General features: G+C 41.6%; 1 protein-coding gene across 1 annotated transcript in view; it reads left to right on the top strand.

The window, feature by feature from the left end:
* Window positions 1-21,012, top strand: part of MYO5A (myosin VA) — a 91,528-nt gene that overhangs the window by 22,471 nt on the left and 48,045 nt on the right. Inside the window, 7 exon segments of the mRNA XM_065688763.1 lie at window positions 9,255-9,411; window positions 13,022-13,165; window positions 14,580-14,661; window positions 16,102-16,209; window positions 16,726-16,832; window positions 19,169-19,434; window positions 20,002-20,083. Of these exon segments, the coding sequence (XP_065544835.1) occupies window positions 9,255-9,411; window positions 13,022-13,165; window positions 14,580-14,661; window positions 16,102-16,209; window positions 16,726-16,832; window positions 19,169-19,434; window positions 20,002-20,083 (946 nt within the window).

Raw genomic sequence — 21,012 nt, 5'->3', positions numbered from 1 at the left:
ATGGTGCACAGTAATATTTGCTTTCCAAACCCCTGTCCTGTGCTCAGAACGTTGTCTTTTCTCCAGCAGCTAAAGATGTCTGTGAGGAATACGGTTAGGCTTCAAAAGCTATTTAAGCTCGAAATACATATAGAAGCGTGCTTCAAGAGCATGGTTTGCTGAACTAGTGTTTCGTGCCTATTAAAAATGAATAATTTTACAAGGAATTAATTTACTGCTTAGTCGGGAGCAATTGTTGTGACTCAAGGTGCAGCTGAACAGTTCTCTGATGTTTTAAAGCGTGATGTCTGTGAAGGCCGGGATGTGTTAGGTCAGAACATGGTAGATCCAGACAGAATAAACTGGTGTGTGCAGGTGGAACAGACCGAAAAATGTGGGTGCTGTTCCATTCAAGAAGTGACGCTTGCTCCTGGGGCACAGCACTGGTAACTCACTTTTTCTTCCCTCCATCACATCATCACAGAATGGTTCAAAGCACTTTAGTCTCTAGTAATAATCCTTAGTGCTTACATAGCACTTCGCACATTCTGGGCGTTTTACAAGAGTTAATCCACACAACCACCCTTTTAGGGTGGAAAAGACACATTGTCTGTGGCAGGCCGCACCTTTTGGGATGTGCCAATACGAGTGAATTTGGAGGCTTCAGCACTGGGAATGCGGGGATGATGTGGCTCAGTGGGAAGGAGGGACTGTGCCCGCTGTGCAGGGGAGCACTGTGAGAAGGAAGCTTTAAAAGTGGGGAAAAAGGGTTTCCTGCAGTACAGGTGAAGGTAGAACACTGGGTGGTGTTTATTGGTGCCGCCTGAGGAATGTGACCTCCTAGGGAAAGGGGCTCACCAGCTACATAGAGAATGGAAGGATGTGTTTGTGTTGTGTGGACTGTAGGAAGTGGTTGGAAAGTAAGAGGACAAAACAGGGGTGCTTTCCTGTGTTAATGAGGCCAAGAACCAAATCCAGAAACAGGGGATAATGGAACTTTGGGCTGCAGAGAACTTTGTGATTAAATTGTTTGTTCAAAGGTTGATGGAAGGGCAAGATGTTGCCTCCTGCCCTCAGTGCTGGGAAGGCTGCCCGGGCTGGCTGCTGCTGTTCTCCATCGGAGCATTAGAAAACTGCTGAATGAATCCTTATTTATTTGTTTATTGAACAGTTAAATTACTTCTGTTTGAAAAGTTAATCCTGGGTTTGTAGAGTTGCCAGTTTTTATAATGGCTCCTAACAGATGCTGCACACCCTGGGCTGAATTTCAAAGGCCTTTGCACTGTACAAGTGCTGCTAAACATGTACAGCCTTGTTTGCTGCCACACAGCACCGCACTCAGGCAAAGGTGAAGCTAAATATATTGCACTGACTCATGTTAAATCTTTTGGGTCTGGTGGGCTTTACAGCTGCTTTTCATTTTAGGGTAAGTGTGAGAAGCAGTTTTGGTCTTTTAGCAAAGCAAGGAACTGTAACGCTGGAAGCATCACACAGAAGTGGAGCACAGTTGCCCAAAGAGTGAACCTGGGACCTGCAGTGACATGGGACTGGGAGGGCAGGTGCTGAGGAGAGGACAGGCTGGTGAGCTCTGTAAATATCCTTGTGTCTCTCATTTCAGGCTGAGAAAGAAGAGTGCTCTAAGGGGAAAAAAACCCAAACCAGACCAAACCCAGTTGTATTTTGATTTCAAGTTTACAATCACTGGTATTTTTAGGAAACACTCTATTTATTTCAATGTTAATTGAAGTCAGACATGATCAGTGAGCCTTCAGATGAGATGTGCAAAATCATTTCATTTCATCTTATACCACAGATTTGTCTTTCTCTTGCTGCATTCTTTTCCCTGTATTTGTCTGCTGTGCATTCTCTTTCCTCCGCTGGAAGATGCTCAGTCTCTTGAAGGCAGTGCTTCCTTTAGCCTGCTGGGACTGGCCACCTGCAGCTGGGAAGTTCCTTCCTACATTTCTTGATAAGTTAATCGGGCTGCTTTCTGTGAAGCTCACAAAAAAACAATTAATACTAGAGAGAACTCTTAACTTTGTATTGATACCTGATGAAAGCCAAAGGATTTCACAGGAAAGGAGTTCTTTCCTGTGGGTAATATTCCCAGACTGAGTAACCTGTTTGGAATGGGTGAGGTACTAGATGCATTTTTCTATTTCTATTAACATCAGTACTTCTAAGTTATTTGGAAACATCAATAGAGCAGTAACAATGGTACCGAGCGCTTTCACACTGCTTTTGGTTTCATTGAGTTATTTTCAGTAAACTGATTTCCTCTTATCAATGAGGAAGCTGGTGAAGTTCCCTGTGCTCTTGTTTTTGTTACAGCTGCCTAGTGGGAGAGAAACTGATCTTTATTAAACATAGTTGTTTAGTCATACTCTTGGATACAAAGATGTGGGAATGTTCTGACTGTAGATACTGCAGGTTATTTTGGTCACACGTTGTCACAAACATGCAGCTGGGATGCGGAGAGATTGATTACAAAAAATAGGATGCTTACTTAGGTCAGAGTTATGTTTGCATTGCTGGAGACACTTAATCATGTCAGCTACATGTATGTACCTGTATCCTTGCAGAGCTTGGAAATGTGCTTTATAGTGCAGGGTGTAAAACATGTCATTTAGCTCGAAGCAGGTTTGTGTTGGTCCCTGGTTAATCCAGCGGCACTCAGAGTAGCTGGAGCTAAGTTTCAAACACGCCGGCATTGCAGAATGCATCCTGTCAGACCTTTCAGCAGTGTCGCTGGGTTTTAAGTTATTTTCTTGGGTTGATTTTCCTGCTGCCGTCATTCAGCTCTAGAATGGCATATTGCTAAGGTGCTTTTCTGTCTTTGATGGGCACATCACACATCAATGTAATGGTAATTATGTGTGTGCTAAGAGCAGGATCTATCTCAGATGTTCCCTGAGTCGCAAGGTTCCTTTCCTGGCATTTTGTGTCAGGTTCTTAATCATTCGAAATTCACTGTTTTGAAAATGTGAAGCAATTTCAGGCTTACAGGTCTACCTTATTACCACAGAACTGCAGTAGAGGAACAGCAATGGGATAAAGCAGGCCAGACTATCACTGCTAGGTTAAATAAAAGCTATTTATTGCGTTCTTGTTCTTGCATTGAAACAGTAAGAGATAGAAATGTTTGCAGGCTCAAGCCTTTAGCAGCAGTTTGTGCTGTTTTGATTTAAATGAAACATGAAACTGACACATGCCATGGGCTTGGTGCCCTTCGCCGTAACCTAAACCTGTTATTCCAAAAGAAAAGAAGAAGCCAGTAGCAACTCCACAAAAAAAGAAAGAAAGGCACTAGATTTAATTAAACCTCTTAGCAGTGGAGCAGTGGGAGGAGAAGATGACCTGAAGGTGGTGGCCTTCAAACCACCCTGACAAGAAGCTTCCTTAAAAACATCATCACTGTGGCAGCGTCCTCAAGGTAAACAAATGCAGATGATTTAGGATCAAAGGCAAAGTAAATACTAATGTTCTTCTCATCAAATTGCCCTGTTATTTGGCGTCTTCAATTTATATTAAGGATATCTTGCTCTAGTCTTTTCTGCCTATCTCATCTATGTTGCACAGCATTGAGACAACTCAGCTTTGAAGTAGTTCATCACAGCCAAGCATTCAAAGTCCATATCAGAATCTTTTAAAATCAGCAGTTCAATACACACTTTTCCCAGGTAGAGGTGCTGGTGGCTTGGGTACGAATGGGTTGATAGGAATATTGAGGTAAATACCGATAGTTCTGTATTCCTTTTGCTCATTTTCCCAGGTTGATGCTTTTTGTGGTGTGTGTGCTTATATACATCTATTTGACATTATTTGCTGTGGAGTCATGAGTCTGAAAGACACGATCAAGTGGTACATCCGATGCATCAATCACAGGAAGCAAAAAACCAATGTTGTGCTTTGATGATTAATTTGGATAGCTCTGAGCTTCTTTAATCTTCTCTGAAATGCTCACTGATGAGTAGGTTTTTAACTGTTTTAGTATTCCGGCTTCAGAGGGGAATTTTCTAATGGTATAGAGTAAGAAGGTAAACAAAGATATCTGTAGGGCTTTTTCAGTTTGTATGTCTTGTTTACCCTGATCTGTTTGGACAGTCTACCATGGAAATAATGGCTGCGATGCAGTAAGTGCTTTTGGTTTTTGAGGGAACCAGCTTAAGTGGGTGTAGTGATCTTAAGGAATGAAAATGGTTTGAAAAATGACAACTCTGCATTTAATGTTAGTAATGTTAATGTTTCATTGCTTGATCAGGTTTTTTGTGTTTTGCCTCAATTTTTCCATTGGTCAACTGGAATCGTTAAAAGCTGCCTTAGATACTGACAGCTATCAAAGATTAGTCAGTGTTGGTGCAGCACTGTATGCATAGAAGGTGCCCAGTGACCTGCTCTTGCTTCTGCTGCAGCCAACAGCTGTAACCTCCCTGGGACTAGCATTTCCTGCGTTCTTCTGAAAGCATCTCCCTTAGATTTCTATGAAATACAGAATTTAAAGTTAGTAGTAATCAAAATTATTGAAAGTGTTGCATTAAAATACGTGCATGTCCTCAACGAGGCTTTTTTTTTTTTTTTTTTTTTTGACATCTTGAAAACTAAATTATTACTTTTTTAAACCACTTTCTGGTTTCTTGTATATTGCCATTTCATTCGTATTCTGCAAAACCCCTTTCTGCATGTAAGCTATCTCAGGTCAGTTTGTAGCATTCTTTTTCCCAAGTGCTGAACCTTCTTTGAACAGAAGCAGTCTTCAGTGTTGAATTTTGCAGTCATTTTTCAAAGCATAAAAAATCCGTATTGGAATGTAATTGTAATCTCAAGCTTCCAGGAGTTAGGTAAGCCTGTATCTGTTCTGTTTTGGCACTCTGGCAGTAAATTTTCTCATGAACATATTGCCTGTCGACAGAATTTTGTAGGGAAAGCAAAATTGTCTTTAAAATTTAGCAGCCTGTGCCAGCCTTATGCACAAATCTGTTTCTTTTCTGAAATTATTGTATGAAAAATTAGTGACATTTATTGCTCATTCTATAGCCATTACTTGTCACAAGGAGTGGAGTTGTGTGCGGCTTGGATACAGCGTCTGAATATTACCTTTCAAAATTAGAGATCAGCATTATTTTTGTGATAGATAATACTATGTTAAATTACCAGTTACTTTTCCCATAATGTTCTTTTATTTAGCAAGAGCTGTTACCCTCATATAACTCTTAAAGCATGTAAGCCTCAGATAATGGATATGGAACATTCGTGAATCAAGTCACGAATCTGCTGGCAATCTCAGCCTTTCATTTCACGTTTCAGCTTGTGAAATGTTTGGGCCTGTCATCTTAAAACACAAGTTTTATTTTGGTTTTCTCATTCATTTATTCTTCTGCACTGTTCAGAAATGGTAAAAGCTGAATGTGACCCTGTCCGATGCCTGAACATAATACTTTCTGTTTCCATGAATGGTAAACTGCTCCCAGTCAATGGTTTAGTCTGCTGGGGTTGCACATGTATTTTCAAGATCATCTAATTTTAAAATTTTTGAAAATCATCTTTTAAAGTCATCTTTTAAAATCATGTAATTATTACTTTATTCAGAGAAAAAGCCCAAAGAGGATGAAAAAGTACTGCACAGATAATGGATTGTGGCATCAGGCTGCAGAGTGGTGTCACACATAACGTTGTTGCCCTACTTACTTGTTTCATTGGCTGAAAGTTTTAATTATAGCTTTTTTTCCTGACTGCTGACATGTTAAGCACTCAGAATGTCAGGTCAAAGGTTGGGGGCTAACAGTTAAACTAAAAATAACTCCAAAGGTGTTATTTATACCCGAGAAAGAACTCGTCTGTTGCGACTTGCGTTTCCGAGGATTTACTTTGTTTATTTTGGTTTTCAGTTGTGTTTTTTATGCAGCCTGATTGTGAATATTTCATTTGGCATAAGCCGAGGTTACATTTTAGATGGACCATTGCTTATGCTAAGCCATTAAAAAGAATTCTTGCCACATGTCATACACTGTCCAAAGTATTTTGATTCTGTTTTACTTGTAATTTTCTTTTCATGTAGCATTTTGTCTCTTAAAAGCTTAATGACTTACAAGAGCCTTCTGCTGAGCTTACACTGCTGCCTGGCAGGACTGCCCACCCTCTTTGACAGACTATCGTGCTGTGTGGTAGGATGCCCACATGCCAAGTCTTCCCCTGGGGTTGTGGCAGTAACAGCCGCTGTTGTGTTTGGGGTGTTGTGTTACTCTGTCCTCTCTCCTTCTTCAAATGTCGAGTGTGATCTTGGGCGTTCTGTTGTGTTTTCCTTTCTCTCTGCCAAAAAGCAGAAAGAATAATATGCTAGAGGATGGCCACTCCAGTGTGTTAAAGCAAAACAATGGACTAATGTACTTTGGAAGACAAGAGCTGCTCTGAGCGTGGATGGAGCGCTGGCAGGGCAATGCAAGAGGACTCTGCTGCAGACAATGAGTGAGCCCTTTGTTTCTCATGATTGCTGTAGCTGCTGCAGGCACAAATATTCATTGCAGAAGAGACGGCAGCAATGTTTTTGGCTCACACAGAGCCAGCTGTATCTTCTCTGGGCAAATCTATGAAAAGTGTATGTGTGTGCATACTTACACAGTAATACAATAATGGATCACTTAGGCACATTAATGAGCACTAAGGAGAAGAGTACATCTTCGTATCTTACAGCATGGAGGAAGGAAACTCTAGGCTAACTAGCAACAGTATTCTTAAGCAGAAGGTTTTTCAACCTCATTTCTTCGTTACTGTCAAAGACAGGGAGCCCCCTCCTCTGCAGTGCTCTGAAGATCCTTGTGTTTCCTACCCCTCCTGAGCTCCCCAGGAGGGACTAGGGACTGCAAAACCAGCGTGCACTTCCCATGCTCTCACACATGCCCTTCAGGAGTGTGACAGTTAGGATGAGACACCTTTACTTCGGTGTTCCTCTCTTGGCAACAGAGTTTGGGTTTGTTGACAGTTTTGTCATAAGTCTGTAGTCCTGAGGTTGCACTGCTTTTTTTTAAAAGCCTTTTGTACTTCAGGAACTAAGCTAAAATCAGCTTAATCATCAGAGGATACATTTCATAGGACTTGAGCTTCCCGAGCCTTCATATATTTAATGATATTTAATACATGAAACAGAGCTGGTGAGCTACGAATGAAAGGCTTGTTATGTTGTTGCCCATCTCCTGTGCTGGGCAGCTCCTGAAATCAGACCAGAAGTTTCTTATTTTCGAATTATACGGTTGAGGTTTTTGCTATTGGGAAGAGCACAGGAGGAAAAAGAGAGAACAGTGCCAGTCCTATGAAGAAATTGTTCTCTCTTTTTTGTCTCACTGCAGGAACTGTTTGTGTGAGAGGAAAACTGTTGTTGTTTGTCTCCTTTAAGCCTAGATGTTACGTGTTCAGTTGGACTTCTCCACGTCCTTCTGCTGCTCTTTTTGACCATGAGCATCCATATAACTCACTCCACCTCCTGATGTACAGAACTGCAGGCTGTCCCTTGTACACTGGGAGGGGGTTCTGGGAGGGGAAATGGGGAAGAAGCAAGAGTGTTTCTTCTTCCTTTCCCAGCTGGAAATGCTCATCAGTACTGCAAGGCTCACGGGCCTCCTTCAAGAGCGTGTGTAGTGGGACCCATGGCCACTGTAACAAGAGGTGTCGCTGATCGGTGTTTTCACTCTCATGTGGCCAAGGCTGGCATCTCTGTCAGTGCAGTCTTTGGAACCTGGAACACACAACCCGGTACCAAGCTGACTAGTTGTCCTTTCCCACAACTTTCCCAGTGAGGCTGGCAGCTTGGTGTATAGGAATGTGTGAACTGTGCTGTAGTCATTCACACCTATTGCATGTGTTAAATGGAAGTTGAGAACATAAAATTAGGTTGCTTTGATCTTCTTAACACTTTCCTATTAAATTTAAATCAGCACTCAGTCATTTCAAGTAATCTACCAAAATGTGGAAAATCTGCTTCAAGTGATGCCTTCATCCAGTTAAATGAACGCCAGCTTGATTAAATGAATGCCCAAGTGTGTAATGGAACCAGAGGCTCCTCTAGCTACGTCTTTGTGCAACATGAAGTAGATGCTGGGGCTGTGCTCTTACCTGGGGGCTTGGTAATGGCTTGAGACTAACAACTTGATCTGTAATTTACCTTCATAATTTCATCAGCAGCTTTTATTTGACCACCTCAGAAAGAGAACCCCAGACCTTCTGGAGGATGTTCAAGCTACAGAAGCCACAAATAGTTTTTCCATGCATGTTTCTTTGCTTCCTCTGCATAGCATTTACTGATGGCCTCAGCGGGCGTTTGGAGGCAGTGCAGACTGCATATGTGCTGCTTGAGTGTGTGTGCCTGAAATTCCAGTCACAGTTACTGTGCAGCCTGCTCTGGGGCTTGGCTGTACTTTCTGTGTTCCTGCTCTTAAAGCTTTGGGGTAAAATTTTTCTTCTTCATTCTCCTCTTTGCAGTATGTAAAATAGAGTTAAGCTCACCCAGCTCATAGGAGTCTTTTGAAATATCATTCATTTGAACTTTTTCTTTGGAAGTAAAAAGTACTGTATAAAGCATGTATGGTCTTCAGAAGATTCAGGCTATATAAATGCTAATTTCTATCCTTGTTATTTTGCAGTGTGTTTATTATTCATACAGTTGGGTTTTCTGGATAGAGCCCTCTCTGAGATGAGAAAATTGTTTTAGTAGGAAATGGAGATTTTCTGGTTTTTTGATGAAAAGAAATTACTTCACAGCAACGGGATCATCTTCACTCCAGAGCTGCTGTTTGTGTCCTGAACAGCCCTGCTTGCATTTTTCAGATTCAGAACAATTCTGGGAAAAGCTGGTGATTAGATCAGAAGGACGAAGGGTTTCTGTGGCTGACTCTGCTGTTGATTTCTCTATCTGTAAGATGGCATTAATGATCTTTACTAATGAGCACTGATAATTAGTGGAGCACTGTGCCACAGAGCCTGGGTAGAAGTAGCTGCAGAAGCATGTAGTGAATAGTGGTAACAGGTACTTTGCCGTAGCCAGGTTCTCTAGAGCAGCTCTGCTTGCTGGCTGGACTGTCACGGCAGCGTCAATCCCGACTGAGCATCCTGGTTGCAGGCAGTCCAATCAGCCGTTCAGGAGCTTGGTCACTAACAGCCGCGTGTCTGCCATGTGCATTTACGTTACTGCTCTCTTGCTAACATTTATGGTAGAAGGGTTGTTGCCAAGCTGGGAACACGCAAAATGTATGCCCTCGAGAGGTAATTAACATGTCTTTGTGTTTCAGAGATGAGCGAAATCAGTCAATCATTGTCAGTGGGGAATCTGGGGCTGGAAAGACTGTCTCTGCTAAGTACGCCATGAGGTACTTTGCCACGGTCAGTGGATCTGCCAGTGAAGCCAATGTTGAGGAGAAAGTCTTGGCCTCCAACCCCATCATGGAGGTAAGAGAGATACTGCACTAACCGCCACCCTCCAGCCGCAGTTTTTCTGGGGTTAACATAAGCATTCAGTTGAAAGAGCAATCCATACTGGGATCAAGGAACCTAGAATAAACAGATTTTAAAATACTGTTTTTAATCCATTTACCAGGAAGTGCTTTAGGCATCATTTTGTGTGGTATTGATGACAGATTGAAAGATGATGGGAAGTAGGGTTCCAGTGTTGTTAATGTATTTCACATAGCAAGTAATTTTTATCTGAATACTGCTTCAAATCTGTTAAGCTTTGTAACAGCAGTATTCCCCAGGCCACTGGCCAAATGCACACCTGGTTTGTGTTTTGTGTCTTTGCCTGTATGTGTATATTCAAGTTGTAGCTGAAGTTAAGGAACTATATTAAGTAATGATGCATCAGAGAGAAAGTCTTGGGGGAATTCCTTGAGAGAAGTAGCGCTGTCCATAGGCACACTCATGTGTGTATCTGTCAGCAGCCTAAGAAAATCCTTAGGACAGCTGATGCTTTGGTAGATGTTTAGCATCTCTGTACAGTAATGTGAAGTATTAGCAAATAGACAAGAGTAAATGGAGTACATGCAGTGAAACGTGAAATGCTGCCATTGTTACCTTGCTCAGGTATTTTTAAAAATTAACTTATGTTTTATTCCTTCTTTCCTCCTGGCATGAGGAGTTCATGGTACTCAAAGTATAGCTGCCCCATCACAGTTGTGTGTGTTCTGTCACAAGGTAATTGTGCCTGGTTTGTGGTGCTGTGTGGTGTTTTGAAACCATTTTATAGGCTAAACCAAGCTGTGCTATGATGGGCAGTGGGCTTTGCTGTTGAGGGATCTGAGTGTCCCGCTGTGGGAGGAAGCTGGAGGAGCTGAGCCTTGTCTTGAGCTGCATCTTCCCCGGTGGGAGCTGCCTGGGAAGCAAGGGCAGTTTTGCAGGCGTGAGCTAATCCCAGAGTACTCCTTTCATTGCTCCAACGTTTGCAGTGAGTGTCACACTGTCCTTGGCCACGTTGAGATTCAGTGCACGGCTAACAGGTCTGTGGGTCTGCCTTCCCCTGCACACCAGGAGGTGGTACCTGGGGCCAGGCAGGCGGCTGTGCCCTCACCGCCTGCCTGCTGAGTGACGGCTACTGTAAGAGACTGTGCAGGATGGGTCTGCAGTTTGCTGCGTGTTTGCTCCGTAAACCGCAAACTGTTCACAGGTTTCCCTGTTCCACTTCTGTTTGGTCTCAGAGCCTAAATCAAACATCCTTCTCTCTCACTGCTTGGACCCCACCTCCCGGTCAGCGGTCAGCAGGTCACCGCTAATTGTCTGATTTAATTTCCAGAGTGAGGAGCTCTAAACTGAGGGCTAGAAATGAGCTTTCCATCCATACCTTTTTTATCCACCAAAAACCAGTGGTGGTGCCTCATTTTTATTTTCTAGGGATATTAACAATTTCCTGAACCTGGGTATACCTAAAATTCCAATTACTTTCAACATTGCTGTAATTGGATGAAAGTAATCCTTTTACCTTCAGCACTTGAACTCTAAATAAGCTTTAGACTGTTATGAAATCAGGTGTTGAGGCAGATTCTAGGATAGCAAAATTAGTGTTTTGAACTCTTCAGTTGATAAATCAGCAGAAACACAAATTAACCCCTGTAGATTAGGAAGAAAATGAGTAATTCATTATAGAAACAGGAGTCTGCTGATTGTGAAATCTTAGGAGCAGACAGTAATTTCATCTTTTTAATTCCTGTTTGAGCAACCTAAACTTCAGCATTTTATGAGCTGCCATCATTAGCGTTGTAATTTCACCTCGTCTGTGCCTACTAAATACTCTGTAATATCAAGTGACCACTATACCTTTCTAGCAACGTTTGAATAATTAGTTTCATAGTCAGTAACTAAATACAGTTTTCCTATTGCAGATGTAGAAATTGTCGGGTCTTGAAACCCATCTTTATGTGTAATTTCCTGCCTCATTGTTTGTAGCTATGTGAACTGTACAGCTTAGTACATATTCTACTAAACAATCTTGTAATACCAAAGACTGTTTCTATAATACCTTCCAAAGTAATAACTGGTTTCTGAAAATGTTGTAATATTGCTGCCACCACCACCAAAATAGATCCACAGTAGCAATAACTTTAAAACACAAGAAATGCAGCTTGAGTACACTCAGTTTGAATGAATTCAGTATTTCTTAGGACTGCAGAGATGCAATTTATTGTTCCTTTATAGCAGCTGTTCATCTGATACCCACTTTGACATCCGCTTGGTCAGGTATGCGTGGTGCTGCTGTTGTAATGGGGGTTCGGAGAGTATAATCCCTGCTTCCTGTGCTGTACCCAGGTAGCCTGTAGTGATTCACAGGCCTGGAATACTGGATGCCACAGATTTCGAATACTGATACTTAGCATTGCTATTTGCTCTCATTTGATTTCCTCAAGTTTTATTTCAGTACAGAGTTCCTGTGGATGGCTACATGAACAAGGGAACCAGGACATAGTTACAACTCTGTGTTCTTTAGTTGGGGTGCATTTCAGAGTTAGGTGCTTGATAACATACACACAAATGGCATATGATAATAGGCAGTGTGCTGTATCTGAATTACTCCAAATGCCATTCAATACAGAGATATCTTTAGGATTTTTTTGGAAGGTCTGTTGTAATATGATGTCTAAAACACAATATAATAGAGAAAATGCTTTTCTTTGGAGTTCAGCATGTTGCAATTTGCATGCCTTGAGTTCTGATATATCCAGCTGGTACCTAATAATCCCAACACCGGTGCAGTAAGGCAGAGGTGCACCAAGACTGTTTAGGAACCACAGTCATCATTCCAAGACCACATGCCAGAGAGGAAATACATGAAATTTAGTTTATTGCATATGAAGCTTTGTTGAATCACTCTAAGAAACCTAGGCACGCAGGGCAGCATTTAAGACTGTCTCTACAGAGTCAGTAACCGAGCTGCTATGGAAGGGATCCAGTTTCAGGGGAATGAAAATGAAAAGTCTGTAAATGTTCATTTTTAGATCATATTTAGGCACTCAAGTAAATATTTTATAATGATATGTTTGCAGAAATAGTTTGGAAATGTGGTTGGTTACAGGGTAATAATAGTAATAAACTGTTAGCCAGACAGGGTACAGGGGCTGTTTGCTGGACTATGGGTTTATGATAGGTAGACTTACAGAGGTAGCAAGATCTATACATATCTCTGTACACATACATGTAGGGATAAATACAGTGTGACATAATTGTTGTAGTTTTGTTAAGTCCATAGGAGAAATCTGGGTGTAGGGGAGCATTCTGTCAGAATCTTTCTTTTAAAAGACTTCAGAGAGCAATGAAGAATTTTTAGATTGAAACTTAGGCTATGTGAAAGTGAAATCATTGCTAGGAAGATCAGCTCCTGATCCCGTGTTACTGAAAGAACCTTATTTTGATGTAACTTGGTGACCAGGCAGAAATTGTCCCTTATTAAATTCTTGATTATTTTGAAACCAGGGCAAAACTAATGTTGTTAAATGTTTGTGAGCCATGTAGATGATTAAATAGAGTTGGTAACTTCTAAAAGCTGTTTAACCCTTATGCTATTTCCATTTTTCAGTCTATTGGAAATGCCAAAACTACGAGGAATGACAACAGCAGTCGTTTTGGGAAATACATTGAAATTGGTTTTGATAAGAGGTATCGGATCATTGGTGCTAACATGAGAACTTACCTCTTGGAAAAATCAAGAGTGGTGTTTCAGGTAATACTGGTACAATCTTCTTCCTGTATGTTTGTGTGACTATTCTTAAAAATGCTGTTGCAGTAGTAGTTATCTCTCCTAAGAGCTGGCTGTAATAGTGTATTTGTAATATGGCACGTGTTGGGAAGGAGGAGAAAAAGAAAACCAAGTCAGCCCTTCATTATAGGCCTTATTTGTAGTGATAAAATGTGTATTAAAAAGGCTGTGTATTTGAACATGAAATAATACTGTCAGTGCACTACTAGGTGTGAGTTTGTGCTTACCATAATAATACAGAGTATGGCCACAAAACCTAGCAGAAACCACTCATACTCAAGAAGAGCTCTCTGTTATGGTTGTAAAGTTGACACCTTAGCTCACTTTCAACCCCTTGTTAAAACCCAGTGCTATCGCAGTAATTACGAATGAGTCTCAATTGCCATCACTTCTCTCCATCTTTGCCTAGCTTACAGTCTAGAGCTCAGTAAAAATGGACTTATTCTTGAATGGCTGCCTAAAGGTATAAACCTAAATAGTTACAATTTGCATTTTGTAGGGGTGTTACATGAAATACTGTTGTAAATTTAAAAAATGAGAGACTTCCTGCACTTTGTTCAGTTGGAAGAAAGTTTTAGGGGGTTTTTGGGGTTTGAAACTATGAAGCTGAAAGTGCTTAAATTCACTATTATGGTGTTGGTCTTGAGTCATAACCTTCTGAGCTGTGTTTGTCCTCCATTTGAAAATTCCAGCTTTGCCTTGGCAAGGAAGATACTGCCTTCACCAGCCTACTATAAGTGCTGAGGCGAATGGTATTAGTTATTTTTGGAAAATTAAAAGCTTTTAAGTATGATCATTTACCCAGCCATAGAACCCAGATCTATATTTAATAGTAATCCACAGTTCTGGAAAGTGAAATCATACATTTTTTTGAAATGAAAATGTCTGCATGCCTCTTGCTGTTGAAAATGGGTGAATCAAGAAGGAAATGATAGGTGCTGATTTATCTTTCCTTTTTCCGTGTGGCTTCCATGCTCTTAATCATTGAATCATAGATCATTTAGGTTGGAAAAGACCTTAAAGATCAGCAAGTCCAGCCATTAACCATCACTGCCAAGTCCACCAATAAACCATGTCCCTAAGTGCCACATCTACACATCTTTAAAGTACCTCCAGGGATGGTGACTCAACCATTTCCCTGGGCAGCCTGTTCCAATGCCTGACAAACCTTTCACTGAAGAAATTTTGCCTAATATCAAATCTGAACCTCCTCTGGCACAACTTGAGCCTATTTCCTCTTGTCCCATCACTTCCTACTTGGAAGAAGAGACTGATTTAATGCTAGAGAAAGCATTAAACATAGTAATTATTTTATATTTATGGATGTTTCTGGTGTTTGTTAAGTTGTGAAAAATAATAAATTCCTTTCTTTTTAAAGGCAGAAGAGGAAAGAAATTACCACATCTTTTACCAACTTTGTGCCTCTGCAGCATTACCTGAGTTTAAAACTCTACGATTAGGTATGACATTATTATTCATTGTGTTGTGCAATTGTAGGTAGAAAGAAGCTTCTCGGAGCTTTTTGAGCCATAGAACTGAAAGAATTGCTGGCTTTTGAATTCTAAGCTTATAAACCTTCAAATACTAAAATACATTGAAAATAACTAAAATGGCAGATTGCAGACTTTGTGGGTTTTAGATAAAACAAAAGTAATGAATTTGTTTAGTCAGTATATTTTAACACACCGCAGTTGTAATTACTAGGATTTATTATGTCCTAGATTACAGAGTAGCTTTCCAGTAGTGAGGGTGAAATTCTCTTCTCTTGGTCCTTTAAAACCCTTTTTCCATGGCTCCAGCTACCAGAAAATTTTGCCATTTCTCTTACAAGCACCTGAAAAGCTTATTTTGCATCTGCGTTCTTTCACTTGGGCTGTTACCAGCATTACTTTATCACAAAATCGATAAGTGAAATTTTTCATTTTTGAAGTCAAAATGTTGATAAAGGAAAGGTTTCTCATTTAACAGGAGCTGGTCCTTTGTAAAGGAAAAGCATGACCATGACCTTGGGCCAGGCAATCACCTCATAAGTTTTCAAATTCAGTCTTTATTTCAGTGCTTCTTATGTATTTTTAAGAGTTAGTTTCGTGTGGGCAAACTGCGCAGCCTGTCAGTGCTAATTGCTGAAATATCGTTCTGGTTTTAAAGTGTTTCTCTGCTCTTTTGCACCATCCTGGCACATTTAGGATTCACATCTGCTGATACAGGAAAGAAAGGAACTGATGTAATTATAACTAAAGAAACCATTTAGCAGACTTCTCTTTCAGTGTTCTTGAAACCTTAGTAGATCAGAAGAAAAGGAGTCTGTTACCGCAGCTGGAAGCGTGGTCACTGAAACCATAGGAATTTACACAGTACCCAGGAGAGCTACTGCTCTCCCAGTGAAGCCCAGTGCTCTCCCCAGAGTGGTATGAAACATTCAGTTCTCCAACCACGACTTCTCAGCCAGAACGGATCAAAGATATGTAAGACTAAACCAGACCATAAATTAGAAACGAGAAGAAAATGGGCAAAATAGTTATTAAAATATCCTAGTGTAAAAATAACATAAGAATATCTGCCACATAATTCCAGAGTGCTGCTGTCAACTCTCTACCTACCACTTGGGTGACTGGCTCACACTTGAAGAATAATTGCTTCTAAAGTTGATTGCTCCACAGGTGTGGAAGTCCGAACTAAGATTAGGTAGAAAATATGCTTGAGGCCCTATTGTAGGAATGAGGTTTTGAAAGAAATTCTTCTCCAGAATAAGTCAGTCCTGTGAGCCAGAAGGCAAAAGTATAATGACATATTTCAAATCATGGATTCTGCCAAGAGCAATTCGATCATTACACAGCTTTACAGATGTGCTGTGAATTTCTGCATCAGTGTGTGTAAAAGATTTGGTTTTTCTCTTACAGGGAATGCAAATTACTTTCACTATACGAAGCAAGGTGGAAGCCCTGTGATAGATGGTGTTGATGATGCTAAGGAAATGGTAAACACCAGGCAGGCCTGCACTCTGCTAGGTAATTTGAGCAACACAGTCATATCCCAAATCCCATATACTAGCAGGTATTTTCTGCATTGTTTGCTATATTTTGTTAAAATCTGTTGCATTTAAGAGCAGGAGAGTTTGGAAAACTTTAGGACTGAGATGCTTTTATTGCATTAAGAAGGTATTTAAATTGCCATGGAATCACATATCTAGTGTAGGAGGAGCACATGTTACATGAACATAAATACTGGATTTCCTTGGTGTAGCATATGCAGTATTGGAGGTCACTGACAAAGCGCTTTGAAACAGGAAATTAAATAATTCATTTAAACGGGTATTTTTGGGATGCAGAGGGGAGGGGGTATTTTGGGTAGGTTTTTTGTATCTGTTTGTAAAATGTTAATAGCAGTGGAGCCAGGCAGTACTGTCCAGTGTTGAAGCCTCTGAAAAAAACACAGTGGTCACTGATTTTCTCTTCTTGATAAAATCTTTCAGCAGCTGCACGTTGTGGTTCTCTATTCAAAACATTTTGTTCATCATTTTTCAGGCATTAGCGATTCTTACCAGATGGGAATTTTTCGAATCCTTGCCGGCATCCTTCACTTGGGCAACGTGGAGTTTGCATCTCGGGATTCTGACAGCTGTGTTATTCCTGTGAGTAGTAGATGAGCTGAAGGGTATAGCTTCTACTCTGACGCTTCTGCCTTCTGCTTGTTTGCAGGGACCTCTTCTGAAAGAGGAACAATATAAAACCACAAGCAATGTGTTTATTTCTAATTTGTTACCATTTTCATGGTTCTTTTTGCGGGTGGATTCAACTCTTCTCAGTTTAGAGGCTCTAGACAATTCTCACTGTGTTATAATAGTGGCGGCTTTAATTTTGTTTCAAAACTGTGATCAATCTGTCCTAGAAAAGACAGGATAGCTTTGAAGTCCTGGGCAGGTGTTGAGATCTTTATATTCCTACATGAGTGCGTTTCCTGCCCACAGTAAATGCTTTGCAGGATGTTTCACAAAGTCTTCTGAGGGATACCTATCTAGACATAAGCATGGGATATACAGGTGCAATTCATGTGGCTCATCTAAGTGTTGTGGCTTATCAGCCCTTTTTTACCTTTGTGGAGGTCAGCAATGAGGACTGCATAATCTGATCTGGAAAAAAAACCTCCTCGTTCAGTGGCTTCTGACTGAAGGCCGTGTTCTGGGGATGAGAAGCAAAAAAAGATCTGTCTTGTCACTCCTCTCTCTTCCTTGGATTCACAAGTGACCAGTTTCTCTTTTTGCCTTTCCTTGAATGTCCACTGCTGGACTACACAGCCTTCATCTTTCTCTCTCTTCAAATAGTGGCAACAGTTGCAGGTTTTTGTCCCCATTTTGTCATCAGTTGCTTTCTCAAGAGTCTGCAGTAGCAGTTTCTGGAGCAGTTTCTGACACTGTCTGCCCATGGGGTCTAATGAATAACCGCTGTGAAACTGCAGTGGTAGTCTGGCTCTTTGGTGTGTCTTAAAGAGGTTTTCACTACAAAGAAAGCATCATTTAATGACCACAAGTAGAAAGTTGAGCCCAGGGACAAGATGAGCTAGCCTGTGTTGTAACGGGTATCTCCAATGCAGGAATCCCACTGAATAAGCTAGTACAAAGCTGCAAGTTCCTTTGCAATCCTATCCTGAGTTGGTAAACATCTAGCAGGCAGCAGTGAATGTCTGCTCAATGGCATCTGCTACCTGAGCCAAGCTGTTCTCTGGCAATAGCCATGCCACTGCAGAGTTCTGTCACCATGCAGACAGGTCTGCTTCGGAAGTGCTGGCATGGTGCTTCAGGGAGCTCACCGATGGGCTCCATGTAGTGCTTTGTGAATGAATCTGTTTAATGCCAGTTTGAGTAACCCTAATGTGACACTCTTTTGTGCAGTGTTCATTATTATTATTACCTTATTGTCTTCTGAGCCAGTTCAAGTGGTATGGCTAAGCTGAAAGAAAGCATGTTCAGTTAATCAGATTTTGGAGGTATAACAGCACTGCCATGGGATCTGTATGCTATAAGGACTGGAAGAAGCCTCAGAGAAGTCAGGACATAGAAACAGAAAGATAAAGCTGATGTACCCTGAAGCTATTGGGCATGTAGTAGCAGTCCCTTTAACCTGTCTTTGTCAAGACGCTGCTTGTCAGTTTGCTGTTGAGCCACGGAGTGCAAAATGAACGTGATGAGGAAGTAGTATAAGGGGAGTTCCTTATGAGGAAAGACCTGTCTGTCCTATTTGATTTCTATGTATTGGTTTGCCTGTTAGTCACAAGGTAGTAGTATCTTAACTCATTGAGTGGTAAATGCCTTGCACTACCTTGCTCGTTGATTTTGCCTGATTAAACAGAGGTCAGTTTTTTCACTCGTACAGTCCCGTTTGAGGGTTAGAGAACATAATTTGTGTGCTCCACACAAATTATCTCTTAATGTTTGTCACCAGAATTCACTGAGGAAATACTGTGTTAAATACTGAGACCAGAGCACTGAAGTCCTCCCACCCTTACTCCTCTTTGATCTTGACTTCGGCTGTCATGCCCCATTATTTGCCATCACTTTGTGCCCTACTGTGGATGTATATAGGCAGATGAGAGCCCCACTCAGGAGCTGTAGTCCAGTTTGTCCCCAGCACACAGCTGATGTCCTCTGCATTTCTCTAGCTTCTTCATTCAAAACCGAGACAGTTACAAGAGTTCAAAATACGAAGGCCGTCCCTGTGAAACTAGGGGGTTCATGTTTGTGAAGGTTGCAGGTTCCCTGTGTGGGGCTTTTTGGTGAGCACAAGTCTAGTAAAATGCATTTGGGGAAACTGAATCACTAATTTACTGCAGTGATGTGAATGTGGTGAGTGGGCAGAAAGCTTGGTGCTGTTGCTGCTTATTGTTGGATCACTGCAGGCAGTTCTGATTGCATGATGGCATGTGCGTTACTGGTGATACTGCTTCAAGACCTAACCAGATTGTTTTTGTTAGCCCAAGCATGAACCCCTCACCATCTTCTGTGACCTCATGGGTGTGGAGTATGAAGAGATGGCCCACTGGCTTTGCCATAGGAAGCTTGCAACTGCCACCGAAACCTACATCAAGCCAATTTCTAAACTTCATGCCATCAACGCCAGAGATGCACTTGCCAAACATATCTATGCTAATCTCTTTAACTGGATTGTAGATCATGTGAACAAAGCCCTTCATGCTACTGTAAAACAGCATTCTTTCATTGGAGTGTTGGATATTTATGGGTGAGTCTTTCTGTCAGTGATATGACATCTTTTACATAACTATCTTACTGGAAAACATCTTTGTCTTTACCATGTGGTGTTGCGTGGATTACACAAAAAACCCCAAGCCCTTAGCAGCTGCCTGTTCCAGCTGAAGGAAGTAGGTGTTTAATTTTGACATGCTAACGAAGATCTTTGTCTTGGCTTTCACGTTTGACATTTATAGTGGGATTTCAGATTTTTGCTGTTGGTAGTTCCTTTATGTATTGCACTGGGGAAGGTTACGATGAAATAGTAATCTCCTGGTTCCTCCAGGTGGCAATTCTAGAGAGGACAAAGATAACTTAACATGCTCTCCAAGAGCATCAGTCCCTTCCCCGCGTTCCTCATCCCTGCCTAAAGAGGCAGCATCACTGAATTGCCCATGTACTGCATTTTGCCATTTCCCTGTGTGCATTGTTGCTTGACTGCAGTTTGTGCCTGGAATAATGCAGTGAATTTGACTAGAGGGAGGGAATTTAAAATTATGCAGTCATTTAATTTGTCTTTTTCACTGCACTAGTAATTTTGAGTATCTGCATATTTTAGATTTGAGACATTCGAAATCAACAGCTTTGAACAGTTCTGTATCAACTATGCCAATGAAAAACTGCAGCAGCAGTTCAATATGGTAAGTAGGAAATGGCTGGCATTTCCTCTTCCCTTTCCCCTCACCCAAGCCCATTCTGCTAATTGGGTCCCCAGTGGTTACAATGAATTCCTTCAGTCTATTAACCAGCTGTCCTGGCCGTGGGCTTTGGGGGATGGAGAGAGATCGACTATCTCCTAGAAATAGATTTTATGACTAACTGCTGCTCTGGGACTATTTGAAATTCCAATCACACCAACAATTATAAGACACAAGCAGTGCTTGGCAATTAAGACCCTGAGATTGCCTGTCAATGAGAGCACCATGTGGATGAAGTTGGAGTTAGCTGTGTCTCTGTCACCTCCAGCAAGAGCCCCAGTGCACAGGCAGCAGAGAGCAGGGCTCCACTGCTGGAAATCTGCCACTCGTACTGCCTCTCCTGGAGTTGTTTTTTGAAGGTTTTCAGCCACGAGCTGGCGACTGACGTGTGCAGGAGACGCCTCTTCCCCTCCTCCGGAGAGATCACGATTCATTCTCTCTCCTCAGCCCTGTGACGTTTGTAATTACATATCTTACCTGCATAATGATGAGGCAAGTTATTTATGTCAGGTCTGTTGCTAGGCTGTGCTGCAGTGCCGGAGTAGCTTGGAACTCTCTTTACGAGCGTACTTCCACGGCAGTGTGTGCTCGCAGGACTGGATTCCCTCATGCCGTTGTTCATCCTGGTGTCAGGAATGTGTGTCAAGGAGTAAGATGGGTGCTGGAGCAGGGTCTGGGCTTTCCAGATCCAAGTGTGCCCTCTCCATGCTGGGAATGCCATGGCTGGCTTCAGTTCTGTAAGCAGGATGTCATACCTGCTAAGTGCAAGGTATCTTGGAGTTTTCTTAGCTCTATGGCAAAAATCTGGTCACTGTAAGGGTCGTAAGGGTTCACTCCTTTAGTGAAGATTGTTGTCTTCGTGTTCCCTTCCC

Source organism: Lathamus discolor, chromosome 8, assembly GCF_037157495.1.
Source record: "Lathamus discolor isolate bLatDis1 chromosome 8, bLatDis1.hap1, whole genome shotgun sequence".
NCBI lineage: Eukaryota > Metazoa > Chordata > Aves > Psittaciformes > Psittacidae > Lathamus > Lathamus discolor.
The sequence above is the reverse complement of the archived record's forward strand: the minus strand, read 5'-3'. Positions and strand labels throughout refer to the sequence as shown.